The 19,606-nt window shown below is 42.4% G+C and overlaps 1 protein-coding gene across 2 annotated transcripts in view; it reads left to right on the forward strand.

Moving 5' to 3' along the window:
- Positions 1-216: 216 nt before the first annotated feature.
- LOC110508375 (serine/threonine-protein kinase OSR1) overlaps positions 217-19,606 on the forward strand; it is a 34,685-nt gene continuing 15,295 nt past the window's right edge. For both annotated transcript variants that reach the window (XR_002471295.3, XM_021588872.3), the window contains exons 1-9: positions 217-510; positions 13,832-13,944; positions 14,439-14,547; positions 15,182-15,323; positions 17,195-17,250; positions 17,439-17,548; positions 17,866-17,967; positions 18,173-18,306; positions 18,789-18,837. Coding sequence is in view for 1 of the 2 variants with exons in the window: in XM_021588872.3 (XP_021444547.1) it covers positions 441-510; positions 13,832-13,944; positions 14,439-14,547; positions 15,182-15,323; positions 17,195-17,250; positions 17,439-17,548; positions 17,866-17,967; positions 18,173-18,306; positions 18,789-18,837 (885 nt within the window). In the remaining variant the exon portion in view is untranslated. The remainder of the gene's footprint in view (positions 511-13,831; positions 13,945-14,438; positions 14,548-15,181; positions 15,324-17,194; positions 17,251-17,438; positions 17,549-17,865; positions 17,968-18,172; positions 18,307-18,788; positions 18,838-19,606) is intronic.

A 19,606-nucleotide genomic window follows, 5' to 3' on the forward strand; every position in this document is an offset into this window, starting at 1 on the left:
ATAAAAATAGTGCCCCCTAGCTTCAAGATGTTTTAAGGAATGTAGTGAAGAAGAAGTAAAAGTAGTCACAAATATAAATAGTAAAGTAAGGTACAGATACCCCCAAAAACGACTTAAGTAGTACTTTAAAGTATTTTTTACTTTACACCGCTGTAATTGTGTTATTTGACGTGTGTCTGTTTTGACACGCTAATACCCAAACAGCGTTCCATATCTAGCCACCTATTGCCACACTCAAGATGGCGTCTTTTTCATTCCACTTTCGGCATCGAGGCGCCTCGCAAGTGTCAAAGTTGTGTTGACAGTGGCTGCAGGAACTGTCAGGGTGAGGTAGCTAACATCCCAGAACCGAATGGAGTAATTATCGCGTTACATTTCTTGAAAACCAACCCACCACATTCATTATAACACTGTAAACAGTGTAAACCTCCAACGAAGCCATGACAGAGGACCCGAGTGCTCAAACCTGGTCCATCAACAAGGACGATTATGTGCTCAACGAGGTGATTGGTGAGTATGCCGCTAGACACCTAGCTAGCATGCTAACGTCATAGCTAAGCTGGCTTTCTTGCAAGACAGCTAACTAGCTCGCTAACTTATAGCTGGTCAGCTAAACCTACAGCTAACCACCAACCGTACTTTTGATAGCTAGCAAATATATTGAAGTAACGTTAGACATAGGCCAAACATCTGTTTCTCAGTTGTGCGTTTCATGGATTACTAGCTAGCTAGGCAGCTAATTAGCGTAGCTAGCTTCCCGAAGCTACTGGAGCTAGCGAACTAGGTAAATCAGGACAAGTGAAGTGCTAGCTAGGGGCAGGATGGAGGTGGGTGGTTCCCTTTTTTCTCTGAAAGAAGGCATGATAGGGCTTAATGAGTCACTCATACCTTGTGTTAGTATGGAGTTAGTAGCTACTAGATTAGTAAAATCAAATGTTATTGGTCACATACAAACGGTTAGCAGATGTTAATGCGAGTGAATCGAAATGCTTGTGCTTCTAGTCCGACCGTGCAGCAATATCTAACAAGTAGTCTTACAATTTCACTTATACACACAAGTGTAAAGGAATGATTAAGAATATGTACATAAAAATATATGGATGAGCGATGGCCGTGCGGCAAAGCAAGATGCAGTAGATGGTAGAGCAGAGGTGGGACCAAGTCATTATTTACAAGTCTCAATTCTTGGCACTCAAGTCTCAAATTATAAACTTTGAGTTTCGAGTCCTAAACAAGTCATAATTTGCTCTTCACCAAATGTAATCCCATGTCATGGTTTTTAACAAGAGTAATAGTTAGTATATTACATTTATGCAAATCATGAATGCTTTTAAAAATATCTATATATTTTTTACTTTACAAATAAACGTTAGATATCCATGGAAATACATTTGGTAGCCATGAGAAAGACTCCCCTCTCAATCTGTGACAGCGGAAGAGGCGTGGTAGGTTGGGTCGGGTCGTGTGGGGTGGTTGCTCTCCTGAAGATGAATTAAGTAGCAGAGTGTCTGCTGGACATCCAACATGGCAATTCACATATAAATACATCACCTAAAACAGCCTTTGCTGTGTAGAATAGAGAATCGAGTACAGATCTATATATTGCATTTCTATCTGGAAAACTGTATCTGAATGCGGTGCCTCAGATGAAATAAGCCGCCGTTCATTATCAATGGAGAAAGCTCAAAACTGCGGAGGCCAGCAGAGAGGGGGATGGTAGGATTTGTGTGAAGCATAAACACAGAGGTTCAAGCACTCGCCGTAATCAGCAGGTTAGGAAGAGTACACAACCATTCTAGGAGGCACTCTGCCACAAATGTGCTCATTTGATCTTGTCCAGCTCCAAAAAGCGTGGTGGCTCGTCAATAAGCAAGTCTAATCTAGGCTAGCAGTGAGGACGGCACATAACAATACAGGCTCCAGACATCACAAGCCAGCGAACCCATGAAACAAACAAGTTACACACACTCATAAACACACAACCTCGTGTGATGGATAGCTGTCGGCTATATTAGCCACAACTTACTGTTTTGTGCATCTTCAAATGTCGAATGAAGTTGGAAATTGTTTCGCCTCCGTCTGTAATTTTCTTCCCGCATGTTTTGCAAGTTGCAATCCGTTTTTTGTTTTATACAACGCCGTCTTTATATCCGAAAATAATTATTTTGGGTACCGTCTTTCCAAGGGCTCCATCTGAATTCACCCGCCGACGTTCCTTTGCACTTCCACGCACAATTTGATTGGCTGCTGTCCGATTCAAACTGTAATCTGTTAAATGAAGAGTTGATGCGCTGCACACTTTTTAATAGCATCATTTTTTATATTTGGGCTCGGGGAGGGTATCAAGTCAGGTCGAGTCATAAGGTCCAAGTCAAGTCACGAGTCATTGGTGTTAAAGTAGAGTTGCAAGTCATCATATTTGTGTCATGTGACTCGAGTCCACACCTCTGGTATAGAGTCTAGAATATACAGTGGGGCAAAAAAGTATTTAGTCAGCCACTAATTGTGCACGTTCTCCCACTTAAAAAGATGAGAGGCCTGTAATTTTCATCATAGGTACACTTCAACTATGTTTTGTTGACATTGAGTGTGAGGTTATTTTCCAGACACCATACTCCGAGGGCCCTCACCTCCTCCCTGTAGGCCGTCTCTTTGTTGTTGGTAATCAAGCCTACCACTGTAGTGTCGTCTGCAAACTTGATGATTGAGTTGGAGGCGTGCATGGCCACGCAGTCGTGGGTGAATAGGGAGTACAGGAGAGGGCTGAGAACGCACCCTTGTGGGGCCCCAGTGTTGAGGATCAGCTGGGTGGAGATGTTGTTTCCTATCCTCACTGCCTGGGGGTGGCCCGTCAAAGTCCAAGACCCAGTTGCACAGGGCAGGATCGAGACCCAGGGTCTTGAGATTAATTATGAGTTTGGTGGGTACTATGGTGTTAAATCCTGAGCTGTAATCGATGAACAGCATTCTTACATATTTATTCCTCTTGTCCAGATGGGTTAGGGCAGTGTGCAGTGTGATTGTGCCATCTGTGGACCGATTGGGGCGGTAAGCAAATTGGAGTGGGTCTAGGGTGTCAGGTAGGGTGGATGGTGATATGGTCTAGTCTCTCAAACTACTCTCATGATGGTGGAAGTGCGTGCTACGGGGCGATAGTCGTTTAACTCAGTTCCCTTAGCTTTCTTGGGAGCAGGAACAATGGTGGCCTTCTTGAAGCATGTGGGAACATGAGACTGGGATAGGGATCTATTGAATATGTCTGTAAACACACCAGCCAGCCAGCTGGTCTGCGCATGCTCTGAGGACGCGGCTAGGGATGCCATCTAGGCCAGCAGCCTTGCAAGGGTTAACACGTTTAAATGTTTTCCTGACGTTGGCTCCGGTGAACTAAAGCCCGCAGGTTATGGTAGCGGACCCTGTCAGTGGCACTGTATTGTCTTCAAAGCAAGCAAAGAAGTTGTTTAGTTTGTCTGGGTCCAAAACGTCGGTGTCCGCGACGGGGCTGATTTTCTTTTTGTAATCTGTGATTGACTGTAGACCCTGCTACATACCTCTCGCGTCTGAGCCGTTGAATTGCGACTCTTCTTTGTCTCTATACTAACGCTTGACTTGTTTGTTTGCTTTGCGGAGGGAATAGCTACACTGTTTGTATTCGGTCATGTTTCCGGTCGCCTCGCCATAATTTAAAGCAGTGGTTCGCGCTTTCAGTTTTGCGCGAATGCTGCCATCAATCCACGGTTTGTGGTTGGGGAAGGTTTTAATAGCCACCGTGGGTACAACATCACCGATGCACTTGCTAATAATCTCGCTCAAGAATCAGCGTATACATCAATGTTGTTGTTTGAGGCTATGCAGAACATATCCCAGTCCACGTGATCGAAGCAGTCTTGAAGCGTGGAATCAGATTGGTCGGACCAGCGTTGAACACACCTGAGCACGGGAGTTTACTGTTTTATCTTCTGTCTTTTGGCTGGGAGCAACAAAATGGAGTTGTGGTCAGATTTACCGTAAGGAGTGTAAGGGAGGGCTCTGTATGCGTCGCGGAAGTTAGAGTAGCAATGATCCAGAATGCTGCCAGCCCAGGTCGTACATTCAATATGCTGATCAAATTTAGGGAGTCTTCTTTTCAGATTAGCTTTGTTAAAATACCCAGCTACAATAAATGCAGCCTCAGGATATGTGGTTTCCAGTTTACATAGAGTCCAATGAAGTTCTTTCAGGGCTGTCGAGGTGCCTGTGAGGAATTCTAGGTCAGGTGAACAAAAGGACTTGAGTTCCTGTGTGTTGTTATGATCACACCACGACTCGTTAGTCATAAGGCATACCCCCCCCCCCCCCCCCCGCCCTTCTTCTTACCAGAGAGATGTTTCTTTCTGTCTGTGCGATGAGTGAAGAAACCGGGTGGCTGTACCAACTCTGATAACGTGTCCCCGAGTGAGCCATGTTTCCGTGAAACAGAGAATGTTACATTCTGTGTGTGATGTGTCTCTGGAAGGCAACCCTTGCTCGGATTTCGTCTACCTTGTTGTCAAGAGACTGGACATTGGCGAGTAGTATACTCGGGAGCGATGAGCGATGTGCCCGTCTACGGAGCCTGACCAGAAGACTGCTCCGTCTGCCCCTTCTGCGGCGCTGTTGTTTTGGGTCGCCTACTGGGATCCGATCCATTGTCCTGGTTGGTGGTCCAAACAGAGGATTCGCTTCGGGAAAGTTGTATTCCTGGTTGTATTGTTGGTAAGTTGACGTTGCTCTTATTTCCAATAGTTCTTCCTGGCTGTATGTAATAAGACTTAAGAATTCCTGGGGTAACAGTGTAAGAAATAATACATACAAAAAAACTAAATACTGCAAAGTTTCCTAAGAACGTGAAGCGAGGCGAACATCTCTGTCGGTGCCATGTCCTGTATTTCAGGCTTTTGTTCCTGTGAAATTGGCTGGTTTGTATAATGCTGTATGTTTGGTATTGTAGTTGAAGTTTGAGTCGTAAAGGAGACCACTAAGACTTGATACAGATGAAAATCGTCTTAGAGACCTGAATAAGGCCAAACATCTCACAAATCACTGTTGATACAAATGCCAAGATGTCAAAAACCTTGCAACAAAGGGATATTAATTATAGTATATTAGCTATATAATTAATATCCTTCCAGCGAAGGATATATATTATAGGTACTTAGATGTATTACTTGTATTACATTTATTTAACCTTTATTTAACTATGCAAGTCAGTTAAGATTTTTTATTTATTTACAATGACGGCCTACAAAAGGGCAAAATGCCTCCTGCGGGGATGGGGGCTGGGATAAAAAATATATATATATATATAGTTGAAGTCGGAGGTTTACAAACACTTAGGTCATTAAAACTTGTTTTTCCAACTACTCCACAAATTTCTTGTTAACAAACTATATTTTTGGCAAGTCGGTTAGGACATCCACTTTGCATGACGCAAGTAATTTTTCCAACAATTGTTTACAGACAGATTATTTCACTGTATCACAATTCCAGTGGGTCAGAAGTTTACATGCACTAAGTTGACTGTGCCTTTAAACAGCTTGGAAAATTCCAGAAAATTATGTCATGGCTTTAGAAGCTTCTGATAGGCTAATTGACAACATTTGAGTCAGTTGGAGGTGTACCTGTGGATGTATTTCGAGGCTTACCTTCAAACTCAGTGCCTCTTTGCTTAGACATCATGGGAAAATCAAAAGAAAATCAGCCAAGACCTCAAATGTTTTTTTTAGACCTCCACAAATCTGTTTCATCCAATTTCCAAATGCCTGAAGGTACCACGTTCATCTCTGCAAACAATAGTACGCAAGAATAAACACCAGGGGACCACACAGCCGTCATACCGCTCAAGAAGGAGATGCGTTCTGTCTCCTAGAGATGAACGTACTTTGGTGCGAAAAGTACAAATCAATCCCAGAACAACAGCAAAGGACCCTGTGAAGATGCTGGAGGAAACAGGCACAAAAGTATCGATATCCACAGTAAAACGAGTCCTATATCGACATAACCTGAAAGGCCGCTCAGCAAGGAAAAAGACATTCCGAAAAAAACAGCATAAAAAAGCCGGACTACGGTTTGCAATTGCACACTAGGACAAAGATTGTACATTTTGGAGAAATGTCCTCTGGTCTGATGAAGCACAAATAGAACTGTTTGGGCATAATGACCATCGTTATGTTTGGAGGGAAAGGGGGATGCTTGCAAGCCGAAGAACACCATCCCCCGTGCTTCATGGTTGGGTGGCAGCATCATGTTGTGGGGGTGCTTTGCTGCAGGAGGGACTGGTGCACTTCACCAAATAGATGGCATCATGAGGGTGGAAAATTATGTGGATATATTGAAGCAACATCTCAAGACATCAGTCAGGATGTTAAAGCTTGGTCGCAAATGGGTCTTCCAAATGGACAATGACCCCATGCATACAGTGCCTTGCGAAAGTATTCAGCCCCCTTGAACTTTGCGACCTTTTGCCACATTTCAGGCTTCAAACATAAAGATATAAAACTGTATTTTTTTCTGAAGAATCAACAACAAGTGGGTCACAATCATGAAGTGGAACGACATTTATTGGATATTTCAAACTTTTTTAACAAATCAAAAACAGAAAAATTGGGCGTGCAAAATTATTCAGCCCCTTTACTTTCAGTGCAGCAAACTCTCTCCAGAAGTTCAGTGAGGATCTCTGAACGATCCAATGTTGACCTAAATGACTAATGATGATAAATACAATCCACCTGTGTGTAATCAAGTCTCCGTATAAATGCACCTGCACTGTGATAGTCTCAGAGGTCCGTTAAAAGCGCAGAGAGCATCATGAAGAACAAGGAACACACCAGGCAGGTCCGAGATACTGTTGTGAAGAAGTTTAAAGCCGGATTTGGATACAAAAAGATTTCCCAAGCTTTAAACATCCCAAGGAGCACTGTGCAAGCGATAATATTGAAATGGAAGGAGTATCAGACCACTGCAAATCTACCAAGACCTGGCCGTCCCTCTAAACTTTCAGCTCAGACAAGGAGAAGACTGATCAGAGATGCAGCCAAGAGGCCCATGATCACTCTGGATGAACTGCAGAGATCTACAGCTGAGGTGGAAGACTCTGTCCATAGGACAACAATCAGTCGTATATTGCACAAATCTGGCCTTTATGGAAGAGTGGCAAGAAGAAAGCCATTTCTTAAAGATGTCCATAAAAAGTGTTGGTTAAAGTTTGTAACAAGCCACCTGGGAGACACACCAAACATGTGGAAGAAGGTGCTCTGGTCAGATGAAACCAAAATTGAACTTTTTGGCAACAATGCAAAACGTTATGTTTGGCGTAAAAGCAACACAGCTCATCACCTTGAACACACCATCCCCACTGTCAAACATGGTGGTGGCAGCATCATGGTTTGGGCCTGCTTTTCTTCAGCAGGGACAGGGAAGATGGTTAAAATTGATGGGAAGATGGATGGAGCCAAATACAGGACCATTATGGAAGAAAACCTGAAGGAGTCTGCAAAAGACCTGAGACTGGGACGGAGATTTGTCTTCCAACAAGACAATGATCCAAAACATAAAGCAAAATCTACAATGGAATGGTTCAAAAGTAAACATATCCAGGTGTTAGAATGGCCAAGTCAAAGTCCAGACCTGAATCCAATCGAGAATCTGTGGAAAGAACTGAAAACTGCTGTTCACAAATGCTCTCCATCCAACCTCACTGAGCTCGAGCTGTTTTGCAAGGAGGAATGGGAAAAAATGTCAGTCTCTCGATGTGCAAAACTGATAGAGACATACCCCAAGCGACTTACAGCTGTAATCGCAGCAAAAGGTGGCGCTACAAAGTATTAACTGAAGGGGGCTGAATAATTTTGCACGCCCAATTTTTCAGTTTTTGATTTGTTAAAAAAGTTTGAAATATCCAATAAATGTTGTTCCACTTCATGATTGTGTCCCACTTGTTGTTGATTCATCACAAAAAATACAGTTTTATATCTTTATGTTTGAAGCCTGAAATGTGGCAAAAGGTCGCAAAGTTCAAGGGGGCCGAATACTTTCGCAAGGCACTGTACTTCCAAAGTTGTGGCAAAATGTCTTAAGGACAACAAAGTCAAGGTATTGGAGTGCCCATCACAAAGCCCTGACCTCCATCCTATAGATAATTTGTGGACAGAACTGAAAAGGTGTGAGCGAGCAAGGAAGCCTAGAAACCTGACTGTTACACCAGCTCTGTCAGGAGGAATGGGCCAAAATTCACCAAACTTATTGTGGGAAGCTTGTGGAAGGCTACCCAAAATGTTTGACCCAAGTTAAACATTTAAAGGCAATGCTACCAAATACTAATTGAGTGCATGTACATTTCTGACCCACTGGGAATGTGAAATAAATAAAAGCTGAAATAAATCATTCTCTTTACTATTATTCTGACATTTCACATTCTCAAAATAAAGTGGTGATCCTAACTGATCTTAGACGGGGAATTTTTACTAGGATTTAATGTCAGGAATATTGAAAAACTGAGTTGAACTGTTTTTGCCTAAGGTGTATGTAAAGTTCTGACTTAAACTGTGTGTATGTATGTATGTATGTATGTATGTATGTATTTATGATGAGAGACAATAAGACATGGTAGCAGCACTAAACATGGTACACACATTATTGGGCCCAGACAACATCATGAAGGTAGAGGCAACAATACATCATGCAAATCAGCCACAACTGTCATTAAGATTGTCCATGATTGAGTCTTTGAATGAGATTGAGATAAAACTGTCCAGTTTGCGTGTTTGTTGGAGCTCGTTCCAGTCACTAGCTGCAGCGTACTGAAAAGCGGAGCTTTTGTGTGTACTTTGGGGGACCTTTAACAGAATGTGACTGGCAAGAGTGGGTGTTGTATGTGGAGGATGAGCGCTGCAGTAGGTATCTCAGATAAGGGGGAGTTAGGGTTTTTAATAAGAATCAGCCAGTGGGACTTGCGACTTGTATACAGAGATGACCAGTTTACAGAGGAGTACAGAGTGCAGTGATGTGTCCTATAAGGAGCATTGGTGGCAAATCTGATGGTCGAATGGTAAAGAACATCTAGTTGCTCGAGACCACCTTTAACTGCCGATCTATAAATTATGTCTCCGTAATCTAGCATGGGCAGGATGGTCATCTGAATCAGGGTTAGTTTGGCAGCTGGGGTGAAAGAGGAGCGATTACGATAGAGGAAACCAAGTCTAGATTTAACTTTAGCCTGCCCTCTTCCTTAACCACGTCTCAGTAATAACCAACACATCTGGATTGGAGCTGTGAACCCACACTTCCAAAAATACAACTTCTAATGTTAACGTGCAGAAAACCTAGGCTTTTACGGGAGCAGAAATCAATGAAGCAGATATCAGAGCACAAGTCAGAATTGGGGCTAGCAACAGTAGGTGGGCCAGGGTGTACATGGACATTTCCAGATATCATCAACAGCAATACAGTCAAGGCACGGCAGAGGACAGAGAGAGCTCTGCAGTGCTGATGTTATGACATCTGAATGTGCATCAGATGGCAACAAGATCATGTTGTACAGCAATTTCATCAGGTTACTTGAATAGAATGCCGGCGAGAGGTGGTTAGGATGGGATAGGAGGCCAAAACTCTGTGTAACCAATAGTCAGAGTCCCGAGCGTGGGAACAAATAGTCTGTCCCACTGTTGGGTAAAGAAAGTTCGTAGTCAACAAAGCATGCAGGAGTTGTAGCCATAGTTTTTATTAGTTCTAGGCTTATTAGTAGTTGTACAACATTATTATGCTGTTAATGTATATACAGTACCAGTCGCAAGTTTGGACACACCTACTCATTCATACTACTGGCTTCATCAATAAGTGCATCGATGACGTTGTCCCCACAGTGACTGTACGTACATACCAGAAGCCATGGATTACAGGCAACATCCTCACTAATCTAAGGGATAGAGCTACCACTCAAAGAGCGGGACTCTAACCCGGAAGTTTGTAAGTAATCCCGCTCTGCCCTCAGACAAACCATCAAACAGACATAGCGCCAATACAGGACTAAGATTGAATCGTACTACACTGGCTCCGACGCTTGTCAGATGTGGAAGGGCATGCAAACTATTACAGACTACAAAGGCAAGCTGCGACCTGCCCAGTGACACAAGCCTACCAGATGAGCTAAATTGCTTCTATGCTCGCTTCAAGGCAAGTAACACTGAAACCTGCATGAGAGCATTAGGAGTCTTTTTGACCAATTTTGGGGCTTTCCTCTGACACCGCCTAGTATATAGGTGCTGGATGGCAGGAAGCTTGGCCCCAGTAATGTCCTGGGCCGTACGCTCTACCCTCTGTAGCGCCTTACGGTCAGATACTGAGCAGTTGCCATAGCAGGCGGTGATGCAACCAGTCATGTTGCTCTTGATGGTGCAGCTGTATAACTTTTTGAGGATCTGGGGACTACTGCCAAGTCCAACTGATTAATCTGGGCCCCTATTTCAATAAAAGGGTGCTTTGACACACCCCTCTTAGCATCCTTCCTGTGTTGACGGCACAGGCGGCAGAACATTCCTAGACGGGATGGAAAGTGTAGTTTAGTGGAATTACTGGTGGCTTGGGCAATACCTATTACATATAGCAAGTATTACAACACTTCACATAAGGCTGTAGACTAGTACAGACTAAATTTGCACAAACATTTTTACCCCTAGCCTAATTAAAGGAAATTTGACTGACCATCTGGTGTGTTATATAGCCACAGGGTCAGTCTGTACATTTTAAGCCACTTTGGGTCCCATTCGGATTGCCTATTGTGCACACTTGGCCTTACTCCTCTCCTCCTCATCCTCCTCCACCACTCTCCTTTTATCTACTCTTTCTTCTGCTCTCCTCTCTCCTTTTCTCCTTCCATCTCCCCTCCTGGCTCTCTCCTCTCAGCTCCATTCTGTCCCTCATGCATTCCTACCTTACTCCTGGGATTCTGCCTCTTTTCTGGCCTTCACAATCACCCGACCTCAACCCAATTGAGATGGTTTCGGATGAGTTTGGACCACATAGAAGTGTTTCTTCTGCGTATAGTAAGCCATACACTTGTTATAAAATGATAGCTTAAGCTTTTAAAGAGTTGGCGAACTAAAGAAAGTTTAATTTAATTCCGGCTGATTTTACGATAGCAAGCTAAGGTGACGTTACCTGACACTCTTGTCCCTGCTCCCTCTTTCGCTGCTGTGGCTGGAAATACTTCAATAAACTCATCTGAGAAAAAAAATCTAATCAAGGTCAGATAAATGTATCTATCTTGCTTGCACTTAATACAGTTCCAAACGAAGTAGCTAGCTAACTTGCTCGACTAGTAATGTTAACCATGTTTCTATCCTCAACATACTTGTGGATATTGGATAGCTTATTGCTGTTACAATTGTGGCAGCAATATTATAGATCTAAATTAAATTATGTTAGAGCTTTTATGTGATAGCTAGCTTGTGTAGTTGGCTAGCTAATGTTAGTCAAACAAGCAAGCTAATGGACCTTTCTTGCAGTTTCTCACGAAGGTGCACTCTGAGGTGATTCAAGTGAATTGTGTTTTGCGCCGCAGAGCTTCTATCGAACACTGGTCACTCGCACACTGTGTTTCTTGAGTTGCAGGCTACCTGCCACAGCTCACAGAGCTAAATAACCTTCAGAACTGTGTTTCTTGAGTTGCAGGCTACCTCACAGAGCTAAATAACCTTCAGAACTGTGTTGAACCCAGACAGATTTTTTTATTGACCAAGAAAAGCAAATGTGCTTTACGGAACTTTATTGAAACTATGTTTGGTAGACATAGGATATTTATTTTTGTGTGGTGGCAATGATTCTGCCGTGGCGCATGCCCACACTTACGCAGAGGAAACACTACTCTGCAGTCCAACTCATCCCGAACCATCTCAATTGGGTTGAGGTCGGGTGATTGTGGAGGCCAGGTCATCTAATGCAGTACTCCATCACTCTCCTTCTGAAAATTTCCCTTACACAGCCTGGAGGTGTGTTGGGTCATTGTCCTCTTGAAAAAGAAATTACCGTCCCACTAAGAGCAAACCAGATGGGATGGCATATCGCTGCAGAAAGCTGTGGTAGTCATGCAGGTTATTAAGTGTGCCTTGAGTTCTAAATAAATTACAGACCGTGTCACCAGAAAAGCACCCCAACACCATCATACCACCACCTCCATGCTTTACAGTGGGTACCACACATGCGGCGATCATCTGTTCACCTACTCTGCATCTCTCAAAGACATGGTGGTTGGAACCAAAAATCTCAAATTTGGACTCATCAGACCAAAGGACAGATTTCCACCGGTCTAATGTTTATGGCTCGTGTTTCTTGGCCCAAGCAAGTCTTCTTATTATTGGTGTCCTTTAGTAGTGGTTTCTTTCCAGCAATTCGACCTTGAAGGCCTGATTCACGCAGTCTCCTCTGAACAGTTGATGTTGAGATATGTCTGTTACTTGAACTCTGAAGCTTTTATTTGGGCTGCTAACTATAATGAACTCATCCTCTGCGGCAGAGGTAACTCTGGGTCTTCCATTCCTGTGGCGGTCCGCATGAGAGCCAGTTTCATCATAGCACTTGATGGTTTTTGCGACTGCACTTGAAGAAACCTTCAAAGTTCTTGACATTTTCCATGTTGACTGACCTTCATGTCTTAAAGTAATGATGGACTGTCATTTCTCATTGCTAAATTGAGCTGTTCTTGCCATAATATGGGCTTATCCCTATTTGGTAAAATACCATATTCTGTATACCACCCCTACCTTGTCACAACACAGCTGATTAGCTCAAATGCATTAAGAAGGAAAGAAATTCCACAAATTAACTTTTAACAAGGCACACCTGTTAATTGAAATGCATTCCAGGTGACTTCCTCATGATGCTGGTTGAGAGAATGCCAAGAGTGTGCAAAGCTGTCATCAAGGCTAAGGGTGGCTACTTTGAAGAATCTCAAATATAAAATATATTTTCATTTGTTTAACACTTTTTTGCTTACTACATGATTCCATGTGTTATTTCATAGCTTTGTCTTCCCTATTATTCTACAATGTAGAAAATAGTCAAAATAAAGAAACCCTGACTTGAGTAGGGGTGTCCGAACTTTTGACTGGTACTGTATATATTTGTGTTATTGTTTAATTGTTGTTGTTATTATTATTAGATGTTTGCCTTATTGCTCTTGTTACTAATTGTTTAAATGTTTTAATTTTTAATTTGGACACCTCAATTTTATCCTGTAAAATAAACAAATATTTATTTGTTGTAAATACAGGGGTGTTATAGTGACTTGTTGTTGAGTATTGAAACATTACTGTAGCTAGTTAGTTTTCCTATAAATGTGCAACTTCCCCAACTGACTTCTTATTGGCTTTTGTTGTAGTTGTCGGGTCAGTTACTGTAATTTGAGCCATGTCTAGGACTAAAAAGAGAAGACTATTTTACAATTGGATTTATTTATATCTCTTCGTTGTCAAACACGGGAGTTAAATTATTAAATACTGTAATTTAAACCCTCATGGTTTACCTATGTGTGTTACATTCTTCCCCCTCTGTCTTCCTCTTGGTTTTGTTGAAATTGTCTGGTTATTACACATTCATTTAAAACCTGATGGTTTCCCTGTCCAATGAGTGTGTTGCCATCTAATTCGAATTCTTCCCTCTTTTTTTTTTTGTTTGTTGAAGTTGTCTGGTAACAAAACATTACGATTAGTTAAACCCTTATGTGTTCCAAACAGTGGTGTGTCCCAGGTAATGGTGCCACTGGCTTCCCTTTGGATGTGTGTTACATTCTAATTCTTCCCCCCCTACTTTTCCTATTCAGGGAGTGGTGCCACGGCTGTGGTGCAGGCAGCCTACTGTGAGCCCAGGAAGGAGAGGGTGGCCATTAAACGCATCAACCTGGAGAAGTGTCAGACCAGTATGGACGAGCTCCTGGTAACACACACACACACTCATTCACTACAGACACATGCCACAGATGCGCTCCCACACATGCACGCAAACACACACAGACGGACAGGTATGCACGCACTCACATGTTTAGAGCACAATGTCTTTCAGGAGTTGACAGTATAGCAATCAATACTATCTAATAAATACTAGCTAATAATTTGATAGCAAGCCCTCTTAAAGGGATAGTGTGATATTTTAGCAATGAAGCCCTTTATCTATTTACCCACAGTCACATGAATTGTCAAAATCTCACAATATGGCCTCTGGTATAGGCTAGCTGTAGAGAAGGGGCTGGAAAAAGTGAGAGTGCAGCAGCAGACACACACACACACACACACACACACACACACACACACACACACACACACACACACACACACAAACACAAAATCAGAGGGAAAGATGTTATAACTGCATTGCTGAGACTGATACAGTCCTCTCAGATTCTCTCTCTCTTTCTCTTCCTTTTTTTGCAGAAAGAGATCCAGGCTATGTCCCAGTGCCACCACCCCAACATCGTGTCCTACTACACATCCTTCGTAGTGAAGGACGAGCTGTGGCTGGTAATGAGGCTACTCAGTGGTGGTAAGTACTACTCTTAGAATACATTTACTAATGGCTGCCCCTGCACTGACCTTTCAAACTGCCTGGGATGGCACGATTGGGATGACATGGAATTGAGATTGATATCAGGTTGTTGCCAGCTCGACTGTTAATATAGTGTTGATATTAGTAATGAAATTGTATTTGAAATAGAAGTTTGTTCTTGAACTACTAGACCCCATCTCCATCCCAGGTGCCTGCTTACCAAGCTCTTTTGGCCACAGAGCAGCTGTTTTTCTCCAGCTGTGGCCTTGACTCTCAGCCCAGTACTGTCCATCCTCCTGGCATGCAGTAACACTGCCAAGAGATAGAGGAGGGATAGAGCAACTCAGGGCAGACTATCCCTGCTGCCTGTTATGGACACCTTCTTTTATCTCTATATATTCTGTGGTCTACCTTTGCTTGTAATGAAAAGTGCATGTGTGTGATAGCTATTTCTGATCACAAAATCTAAATAACTAGACTTTTGATGTAAAGTACTATTGACATAAAAGGACTTGACCAAGAAATTCATGATTTTACTGTTCACCCTCCTATGACGCATGTTGAATCCTACAGCTAACTAAGTGACCTCTCATTGCTTCTGTCTCTCTCTCTCTCAATCTTTCTTTGTCAGGCTCAGTACTGGACATCATTAAACACATCATATCTCGTGGGGAGCATAAGTCTGGGGTGCTGGATGAGTCGTCCATAGCCACCATCCTTAAAGAGGTCCTGGGAGGACTGGAGTACCTGCATAAGAATGGTCAGATTCACAGGTGCAGTCACATGTTTTTTTTTGTAGATTTTTTTTTAACCTAAACTTGATTTTGAGCCTGAAATATTTAGCATGGCCATTACCTGTGTGTTGTTCTCTGACCAAAGTCAAATTATAGGTGCATTTTGTTGAGTTGTGACATGCAAGTCAAAGAAATTGGCACACATCCTATTTAATTCTTAACCGTCTAGGAACCCCCCCCCCCCCAACAGCCAGTGAAAGTGCAGGGCGCCAAATTCAAAACAACAAAAATCTCCTAATTAAAATTCCTCAAGCATACAAGTATTTTACACCATTTTAAAGATAAAATTCTCGTTAATCCAGCCACAGTGTCTGATTTTAAAAAGGATTTACAGTGAAAGCACCCCAAACTATTATGTTAGGTCACCACCAAGCCACAGAAAAACACAGAATGAATCACTAAGCTTTGATCTTCATCAGATGACACTCATAGGACTTCATGTTACACAATACATGTATGTTTTGTTTGATAAAGTTCATATAAAAAAATCTGAGTTTAAATTGGCGCCTTACGTTCAGTAGTTCTAAAACATGCGGTGATATTGCAGAGAGCCACATCAATTTACAGAAATACTCATAATAAACATTGATAAAGATATGACTATTATATATGGAACTTTAGATAAACTTCTTAATGCAACTGCTGTGTCAGAGTTCAAAAAAACTTTACGGAGAAAGCAAAACATGCAATAATCTGAGTACAGCCTTCAGACAACAAAGCAGCCAAAAAGATACCCGCCATATTGGGTAGTCATCATTACTCAGAAATAGCATTTTAAATGTTCACTTACCTTTGATGACCTTCATCAGAATGCACTCCCAGGAATCCCAGTTCCACCATAAATGTTTTGATTTGTTCGATAATGTCCATCAGTTCTATCCAAATATCTTCTTTTGTGAGGGCGTTTGGTAAACAAATCCAAAAGCTCATTCAGGTCGCACCGAACGTTGGAGGAAAAGTTTAAAAGGTTCCGTTACAGCCCGTAGAAACATGCCAACCTAAGTATGGAATCAATCTTTAGGATGTTTTTAACATCAAACTTCATTAATGTTCCAACCGGACAATTCCTTTGTCTGTACAAATGAATTGGAACGTAGCTACCTTTCATGTGAGTGCGCCAGACCGAGGAGCCCTTATGAGCCCCTCCTTTTAGAGTAGAATCCTCAAAACAGGTTATAAAGACTGTTGACATCTATTGGAAGAACTTGGGAAGTGAAACTTAACTAATATCACCCTTTATCTTCAATGGGGGCTGAGTTGAAAAACTACACACCTCAGATTTCCCACTTCCTGGTTGGATTTTTCTCAGGTTTTCGACTGCCATATGAGTTCTGTTATGCTCACAGACATCATTCAAACAGTTTTAGAAACTTCAGTGTGTTCTATCCAATACTAATAATAATATGCATATATTAGAATCTGGGACAGAGTAGGAGGCAGTTCACTCTGGGTACGCTATTCATCCAAAAGTGAAAATGCTGCCCCCTATCCCAAAAAGGTTAACTTCCTCCCTTCATGTAAACTCCCTCATTCATTCAACAGCTTCTCCCTAGGAACACACAGCGATCTGTCATCCAGCTGAAGCACCACAGTGCCATACAGCTAGGCCACAGACACACAGGATAATGACTCCGTTTTAGTAGTATGCACTGATCAGCATGTTTGGCTCAGATTTATGGAGTGCAATTATCAGGAGCAAATAAATATAGTTTATGGTTTACAGCTCAAACAGGCCACAGACACACAGGATAATGACTCCGTTTTAGTACTACCTACTGCTTAGTTTAGTTCCATTAAAGGCGATTCCTGATACTGATTCATCTGGTTAGTCTGTTTTTTTCTGTTCACAGGGATCTGAAGGCTGGTAATATTCTTCTCGGGGATGATGGCTCTGTGCAAATCGCAGGTATGGATGGTCATGTGTCCTAAGACCCCAACTCCCTTAAGCTTATTTACTTGTGTTTTTTACTGATACAAATTATACAACCTTCCTAGCATTTACTCCTCTGGAACAAGTCTGTTGGTTGGTTGCCTATCTCTCTGATCTTTCTATCTACCAACTCTCACCTCTCTCCTCCCTTCTGTCTATCCCAGACTTTGGTGTGAGTGCCTTCTTAGCGGCGGGAGGAGATATGACCAGAACAAAGGTCAGAAAGACATTTGTTGGAACGCCATGTTGGATGGCCCCAGAGGTCATGGAGCAGGTGGGTGGCAATCCTCATTCTGTTTTTCTTTCTTTCTCTCTCTGTTGCTGTCTCTCTCTCTATCTCTTGCTTTCGCTATCACTCTCCTTATCTTCTATTTCGATCTAACTTCTAGATGAAAACTAATTCACCTCCAAAGAGCGTAGTGGAGACATACACAATTTCCTCTTGCTTCAGATCTTTTGAGAAATTACAAGCACTTTATTATGTCGTGATTGTTTGTCAGCTACCATTTTATCTGTCTAACTGTTAGAACAGATGCTCTTTTAGAAGATATTTGAAAAGATATCTTACAAGTATTCTTCCTCTCTCCTCAGGTCAGAGGTTATGACTACAAAGCAGATATCTGGAGTTTCGGGATCACAGCCATCGAGCTAGCTACAGGCGCTGCCCCATATCATAAATATCCGCCCATGAAGGTGATTTATACACATTTACTTGGAAAGATGTGGAAGCAGTGTCATCTTTATCCCCCTGAAAATCAGTTTCTGTGACTATCCTGACTATCCTGGCTAAATATATATGAATTCAATTGCCAACTGATGTTGTCTTACATGTTGTTTGTGTAATAACCTAGTCATGACCTGGTGTTGTGTGTGTGTGTGTGTGTGTGTGTGTGTGTAGGTGCTGATGCTGACCCTGCAGAATGACCCTCCCTGCTTGGAGACGGGCATCCAGGACAAGGAGATGGTGAAGAAGTATGGCAAGTCCTTCAGGAAGATGATCTCACTCTGTCTACAGAAGGAGCCTGAGAAAAGGTGACTATCCCACACTCTCATAATACAATGTATGCCATTTAACAGATGCTTTTATCCAAAGCGACTTACAGTACAGTGATTGCATACATTTTAGTATATGGCCCCAGTGGGAATTGAACCTACTACCCTGACGTTGCAGGGGCCACGGTCTAACCAACTGAGTCACATCGGACCACTGACTATGTAACTGATCTGAGATGGGTATAGCGCAGGAGTATTTCTGGAGAGCTTCCCCCTTCAGGCTTTTGCTTCAACCCTAATCTAACAAATGTGATTCTAGTAATCAGACAATTTCTCCAAGTTAGCATTGTCCTTTGTATGGCACATCAGAAAGCAGCTATTATTATTATTATTCACCTAGTCATCTTATTCTCGTTCTCAACTTTTCTTAATCCCATTTTATTTTTTGAGTGGATTCTCTTCCCTCCATGGTGCGTTTACGGTCCTGCAGAGTAGTAAAGAATTGTCTCTCTGTCTTTCAGACCAACTGCTGCTGAGCTGCTAAAGCATAAATTCTTCACTAAAGCAAAGGTAAGACAGATACTATATATACACTGAGTGTACAAAACATTAGGAACACCTACCTAATATTGAGTTACACCCGATTTTGCCATCAGAACAGCCTCAATTTTTTCATTCTACACTAAGGTGTCAAAAGCGTTCCACAGGGATGTTGATTCCAATGCTTCCCACAGTTGTGTCAAGTTGGCTGGATATCCTTTGGGTGGTGGACCGTTCTTGATACACACGGGAAACTGTTCAGCGTAAAAAAAAAACAGCAGGGTTGCAGATCTGGAATCACTCAAACCGGTGCGCTTTGCACTTTCTACCAAACCCTGTTCAAAGACACTTCAATATTTTGTCTTGACAATTCACCCTCTGAATGGCATATGTACATCAATAAGGGATCATAGCTTTCACCTGTATTCAACTGGTCAGTCTGTCATGGAAAAAGCGGCTGTTCCTAATGTTTTGTACACTGTATGTGCATCCGTAATATGTAGTACCTTTGACAAATATTATTTTTTATTTAACTTGGCAAGTTAGTTAAGAACAGATTTTTATTTACAATGACGGCCTACACTGGCCAAACACGGATGACGCTGGGTTAGTTGTGCGCCGCCCTATGGGACTCCCAATCACGGCCGGTTGTGATACAGCCTAGATTCAAATCAGGGTGTCTATAGTGACGCCTCTAGCACTGAGATGCAGTGCCTTGGACTGCTGCGTCACTCGGGTGGCTGCTGTTGCAAAGAAAAATAGAGCCATGTTGTCATGGGATTTAATCTTGTCTGTCTGT

Source organism: Oncorhynchus mykiss, chromosome 28 (assembly GCF_057628025.1).
Source record: "Oncorhynchus mykiss isolate SJ-2025 chromosome 28, ASM5762802v1, whole genome shotgun sequence".
Taxonomy (NCBI): Eukaryota; Metazoa; Chordata; class Actinopteri; order Salmoniformes; family Salmonidae; genus Oncorhynchus; species Oncorhynchus mykiss.